The sequence below is a fragment of the Morone saxatilis genome, unplaced genomic scaffold, assembly GCF_004916995.1.
Source record: "Morone saxatilis isolate NCDOM2014 unplaced genomic scaffold, NCSU_SB_2.0 Contig12, whole genome shotgun sequence".
Taxonomy (NCBI): Eukaryota; Metazoa; Chordata; class Actinopteri; family Moronidae; genus Morone; species Morone saxatilis.
Window position 1 is genome coordinate 24,420,347 of NW_023339674.1, and position 6,883 is coordinate 24,427,229.

Here is a 6,883-nt window from a genome sequence, read left to right on the forward strand (position 1 = left end):
TATTACTATTATTATCATTATTATCATTATTATTATCATTATTATTATTATTATTATTATCATTATTATCATTATTATTATTATCATTATTATCATTATTATTGTTGTTGTAATTATGAATATTATTATATAAATACAGTTAATAATCAATTAATAATTAAGGAAAATATATAATAAACAATGGTGTCTGCAACAGGCCAGGAGCAATTGGAAGAAGCTAATGACAGCCTCCAGCTCTATCACATTTCTGAGTGTGGTAAAAAGAACAAGCTGCATAGCATAGTGAGTATCCACTCCTTAGAAACAGTCTGAGCTTCTTCCCTAAACACTTGCATTTAGGTTTTCACGGGCCGAGTCAAACACGGTCAAACTGTAATGTATGTACATTATTTTATTAATCATCTATCAACCTTCTCCCTTCACAAGCAATTAGGTTAAAAATTGATAAGCGTGTTTTCTGGAATGATGTTAATATGTTGGAAGAAAGTCAGTGACAGCCTCAGTTATCTCACATTAATGACTGTCTAAGCAACCAGAACTTTTCACACATATCTGAATGTTTTAAATATTTAAAATGGTTTAAAACACTCGACAAACACAGCTCCTATGATTGCCTGACTGTGTAACTGCAGTACACGTGGTAGTGGCCTCAAAAGCGGTCAAGATGATGGGCAGAAGAAGCCTCAGAGACATGCTGCCTACCTGTTCTGCTCCTCAAGCTTGGCAAGCAGCTCCACATCGTCGGGACTGAGCTGCGCAGGCGAGGACGGCGAGAGGGCAGGCGAGGACAGAGACGTAGAGGAGGAGGTGGTAGTGGTCTGCAGGGACGTGGGCGTGGCCACCTGGCTAGCCATCTGACTGACCGTGTGGGACACCGAGTTCTTCACCCATGAGAGAGTAGAACTCAGCTTACCAGCAACCTTGTCTGTCGCCACCTGCAGAGGATGGAGAATACCTATTCATTCAGTAATAAAACATAGTCTCTGTTTAGCAACAGGTTTTTGTAGCATTTATTTAGTATTTGTACCCTCGTCACAGAGCACACAACTTCTTAACTTCTCTCCCTGTCAATAATGTGTAACTTGGTTACAATGAAGGACATATTTATTTAACTTCATCTAATTCCTGGTAGAACTGTGAAAGAGTTTCATCGTTTTTAATCTTGCAGCTACTGAACATCATTATAGGCCGACACCTTTTAGTGCTTCATTATCAGTTTTGTTAGAGCTGGACCGGTAGCATAGAGCCAGTAGTGGCTGGATCAATACAGCTGCTTAGTTTTCCAACTCAGCATTGGCAAATTCATTTGTCTATTTCTGCTTCCACAATCAATACTTTAAATGACTTCTTTGTTTTCCAGTGAATTTGTTTTGAGTAAGGATTAAATGACAATCAATAGTTGTTGACTTGTGTTTTTTCAATTCATTTAATTTAAAAAGGAAGAAGCAGATTTGTATCCTACTGAACTGACACATTTCTATACCTGTAACTTTTACCAATGGACTGTACAAGTCACCATAAAAAAACCACAGTGCTTTCTGTTACAATGTCAGTGCTCAGCAATGGCCAGTCTACAAAAATATGATGTTACTACAAAGTGCTTGTTGCATAATAATGATGTTTTTTTTCTTCTAGATTCATTCAAACACAATCCCCGCTATTAACAGCGAAAGAAATTGAAGGTGGGGAATCTTCTACACATTCCTACCTGCTATTCCAAATGATCCAAAATCATTGGCTTTCAGCTGCTGACATACTCCATGAGCAAATCCAGTATGTATTCATTCAGAGAACACCACGAAAAGAAAAGTCTATCAAACTGAAATGTCAGTAACGCGTTCTACCCTGCCAGTAATCCATTCTCCTGAACCTTCGACCAATTTAATGACACACTGCTCTGTAGTCATATGCTGATCATACTGTCAAGAAGGGTCAAAGTACTCCACAAAAGATAGGACTTAACCTTAAGTCTCCTGCTGGACTGAGTGTAAAACAGGAAGTGGACCTCTGCACTCAGCAAAAAAAAGAAAAGAATCTGATATTCACCTCACACCTGAGAAAAAACAGACGTGTGCATTTGGGTTGACCCCAGCGGGAAGTCTGGATACTGCCACCAGGCAGGAAACCAATCATTTCATGCATCGTACTCTAAAATGATGAGTCATTTCTCTGTGAGTATCAGGTCTACAGAGGGCTGAAGACATAAAGGAGAAGGAGAGAAAACAAAGGAGGTGGAGGAAAAGATTGTGGTAAGTGTGGTGATAGGAATGTGCTACAGTACAGACTGAAAATATCTTAGCTAAGCTTTCTTTCATCCTCCTGTACACACACAGAAACACTGAGTGACTTAACTGTTACCACACAACACAGACATGACTGAAGAAATGCAATAACATTTATAGGTACTATCAATTGTGTCTAGTCACCTGAATATAGTTTGACAGTTTATTATAGCTTAGATTACCATTCAGTTCAGATGAATGAGCATCAGTGAGACACACATTTGTGAGAAATCCTGCATGAATGCAACCCTCCTCAGGTCAGAAAGCCAGGAAATCATGCTTTGGATGATCTTTTTTTTGGTACTAGTAACCCATAAACTGCAAAATAAATAATACCCTAAATAATTCTGACTAATAGACAAGTTTAAATATATAAAAGCTGTATACTTCTTAGACATTCAATTTCAGGGGTCTGTAGAGGGAGACAGGAAGTACACCAAACCTTTACTGTTTTTATAACACCACCCTGTTCCTGAACTGCCGCTGTGGGGGGGGCATATTTACTAACAACAATGTGACATTACAACTCAACAACATCCTACAGGGTGGCTGCATCAAACCAGCATGGATAAATAATACCATGACCCTGAAGCTATAGAGGGAAACACACAAATACTGTGATGTTAATACAAGAAAGCACCTTCACTACTTTGGGTTTTTTTCCATACAACTCAGTACACTGCTCACACAAACAGTAAGTAAACAATAATGAGGCTGAAAATGCAGGTTGCATTTAGCCACTCCGACTGTCATCAACAAAAATAACAGGATCCACACCAGTAGCAGACATATCCTTATATCCTGCACAGAACAAGAACATAAGCAGTGGTTGTGTGTAGTGCAGACTGACTCAGATGCTGATCAGCACATTTTTCTACTTCAACAGCAGAAAAGTAAAAAAGTTAAAGCAGTCTATAGTCCAACATATTAATACACCCAATTATGTCACAAAGAATTAACAGAGTCACACTGTGACCTAACAGCACAATAAATATAGGCCATCTAATCTTCCCTACAGCCACATGAATCCAGAAGACATCACTTAATGTACTAATTGCATTTTAAAAGGATATCAAAAAAGAGTTAGATATGCTTTGCAAAAAGAATCAGCAATGTTACTAATATGGGAACATTAACAAAACTGCAGATCCTGAAAAACTGCACCGCCCCCAATTTGCATGAATGTTTCTCTTCACCCTGCTCAACTCTTTCTTTGCACCACTGAGCCAGGCTAGCATTGTGTCTGTACTCTCTCTTTGAAAGCAAAGAAGAGAATGTAAGGGAATGAGGTTTCTCCACAGACTGACTCCCAATGTGCGATACCATGCAGCACTAACAAACATGAGAGAAAACATGACCACGTAGACTAAACACCATGTGGACTCCAGCGAGGTCAGGCCTGGACCTTGCCTTGTTTATGTGTGCTCTAATTAGCTCTGATTAAGGATGACCATTATTTGAAATTCTGGTGTGCCTTGATCCAATTTTGTACTGTCTACTGACTAAAAACAATCTCACCACCACAGTCAGGGAACAAAACATGAGCAAACTAAACTCAGTCCGGACAGGCCATGCAAGATACCAACGTCCAGGTGACCTTAGGAGACGTTCCTTCTGGCAAGCGCAGCCAACTGAAGCAAGGCTTCCCTATAAATCCTGGATACAAAGATTGTTTCTGCTTTTGTTTGCCAAGAACTCAAAAGGGGCCCTGAGATGCAGCGCGCATAGCTAATGAAACCCACAGCAAGGAAAGAAGAAAGCCTCCGCTAAACAACTTCAAGACGATTGGGGAACTGAGAAAGACCAAAGGCAGAACAGAGAAGCATTTCCTTTCTCCGAATTCAAAATGCACAGCGCCCAACAGATGCCTCACACTGCTGTAAAACCAGGCAAAAAGACTGACACAGACGCTCGAGCATGGACAAATGTAAAACTACAAGATTCAGTCTATACGGTCTTTACATCCATCATCTGAGGTGAAGAAGAAGACTAATTTATCTTTCCTTTTTCCAGTTCACTCGTCTTTCATCACGTGCCATTTCAAGGCAATGAAGAAGAACAAAATGGTCTAGCCCAGCAGGTGTTGGCCATCTTCGGGAAAACATGTGCTGTGTGAGGGTATTAAAACACAGGCCTGACTTACAATAACACACTCACACTGAGGTAGAAAGGCCTTTCACTTCACACACAGAGGGACGCTCAGATTCTCCCAGTGTACAATCAGCACTTCCATGGTCCTGCTGAGGGCTATTCTTCATTATGCAGCCACAAAATGAGACTACAACTGGCTAATATTTTACACTTGGCCCACAAACAAGGCACTGCAAAAAGGAACCTTATGGTAGTGTACGCAATCAAATGTTTCAGTCCATCACGCCAAAACATATCAGCCATAGTGGGACAACTATAGTAAATCTAAAACTACTACACAGTCATGAGTGTGAGATCTCCATTGTCTACATCAGTGGGTGGCGTATGGTCTTCCACAGGCTACTTAGATACCTGAAATATGCCAATAGGTGGTGTTACTTGAAAACTTCTTTCACTTGCACTTATTTCAACAGGTGCCACTACGGCGTCTGAAAGTCCCTCAACTGTTTCTTTTCTATTTACTGTTTATCCATTCTCACTGAAACTTTCGGTATGTGTGATCATTCAAAAATAATACAAGCGAAAAGCACATGCAAATCATAAAACAAATACATACGTATCTTCTGCTCCCTTCTTAGTCCCAAAAGATGTGTATTGTAACTCCCTAATGTGTGTTCCTGTACTGAGGCTGGGGGTCGGAGCAAAGCTAGTGAAGCTTTCTGTCGTAACCTCAACAAGTTCTGACAAGTGTATCCTCTGACATGGCCACCTCTGCTCTCGCACAGACAGCTTGCTGACTAACAAAAAGGAGAAGAGTTGTTCAGCGTTAAACACGGAATCATCTGGCCATGACCACCACCCAGGAAACACATTTTACACCAGGGCTGCAACGAACGATCAATTTCATCATCGATTAATCTGACAATTAGTTTATCGATTCATTGTTTGGTCTTTGTCAAAAATAGTGAACATTTTCTATAATTTGTCTTGTTCTGTCAGCCCAGAACCCAAAAATATTCAGTTTAATGATATAAAACAAAGAGAAGCATGACATTTCCATATCTGAGAGGCTGAAAACAGCCTAACAGACTAATCGGTCATTCTACTAGACTGCAGCTCTATTTTATATAAACCTGCTAATTGAAGCACTGAATTCTGAAAGGAGATCCAGGTTTGACTGGAGCCATTACTTGGCAGAGGAGTAGTGAAACTGAATGCTTTTAGTCAAGCGATGAGCTAAATACATTCAGAAGCACTAATACTTTATTTGAGCATTTCCATTTGGTGAGAATGAATACTTTAACAGGGAATTGTATGAGCCCCAGGAAGGTCCCGTTCCTCACAGTGATTATTGGAACACGTTTAAAGCTGTATTACTCAGTTGTTGGTGGTGTTGGTCTGCCTCTGACTATCAATAACCCACATCCAATTTTCCCAGTTTACTGGATCAACATGCTGTTAGATACAGTATCAAGCCATGAGACAGCAGCACCGGCCTTCATTCCTCTCTTGACACTTTAACTTCACATATCTATCAGCCTGGCGGTGCTGACTACTGTCTGACAGTGCAGTAAGCAGCACTAACTTCTGTACTTTTAAAGGTGTGACACTTTGCTGGGATCATCGTCCACTATTGGTCACAGAGCTGGACTGGTTCTGCAACTTGCAAGTCACTTCTCCGCAGTTTCTCCTTGGCTTGAACACTGCCACCGCTGAGCAGTTTAAATCCTCTGTTTAGGCTACACATCATGCTCTGGCCTATCAAAAACATTCTGGTTTACAGGCAGTAAGTTAAGCAGAGCACCGACGCATTAGACACAGGAGAAGTCTCTTATTCCTTTTATGGCTCGCTGCTGTTGTGAGCTGAAATGGAGATCTAGCATCAAATGCAACAGTGTCTTTCTTCCACAAACGCCGACGAGCTCGACGTGCTAACAGTGGCGATATGTCCTAGATGAAGTCGACTTTAGCAAACAGAGAAAAACATCTCATCTTCCATTAAATTATAAAGTGTTTCCAGGCGATAGCTGGAGTCCTTAGCCAGCCAATTAACTAAGTAGTTTTCCAACACTTAACATTCAGTGACAGCACTGACAAACAGCAATAAAAGCTAATATTGCGACTAACCAAACTCAAAAGTTCAGTACTGACACCGTCCGTTTTCTAAATGTAATGCCATATCATTAAGACTGATAATTCGCAGTCGTTTTATGACTTAGTGTCCATTCCAGTAATTAGACAGAGCCCGAAAAAACAAGAACATCCTTTACCTTGAAGCGTTTTCGACCAGCCGCAGCAAACGTCGTCTGCTTCCCATGCACTTAAGTATAGTCCTACTATTATAAGAAAAAGCCTGCTTTTCTGACACTTTACCCGAATACATTAGCTATTTTGTCAGAGTTAGCATAGCTAGGTTTCCACTTGAAAGCTAGCCAGTGTTAAGTTAGCTCGCTCCCATTGACTCTTCGGTCCAGCCCATGCAACCGTATAATACGTGTACACAAATGTCT

At 40.6% G+C, this 6,883-nt stretch overlaps 1 protein-coding gene across 5 annotated transcripts in view; it reads right to left on the reverse strand.

The window, feature by feature from the left end:
- evi5b (ecotropic viral integration site 5b) overlaps nt 1-6,883 on the reverse strand; it is a 29,112-nt gene extending 22,229 nt beyond the window's left edge. Inside the window, exons 1-3 of one of the 5 annotated variants that reach the window (XM_035652738.1) lie at nt 6,644-6,883; nt 4,990-5,170; nt 703-935 (exon numbers count right to left, since the gene is read on the reverse strand). In XM_035652738.1, the coding sequence (XP_035508631.1) occupies nt 703-854 (152 nt within the window). In that variant the 5' untranslated portion in view covers nt 855-935; nt 4,990-5,170; nt 6,644-6,883. Of the gene's footprint in view, nt 1-702; nt 936-1,708; nt 1,834-4,989; nt 5,171-6,643 lie in introns of those variants that run through there. The other 4 variants (XM_035652740.1, XM_035652737.1, XM_035652739.1 and 1 more) reach the window with 4 other exon arrangements.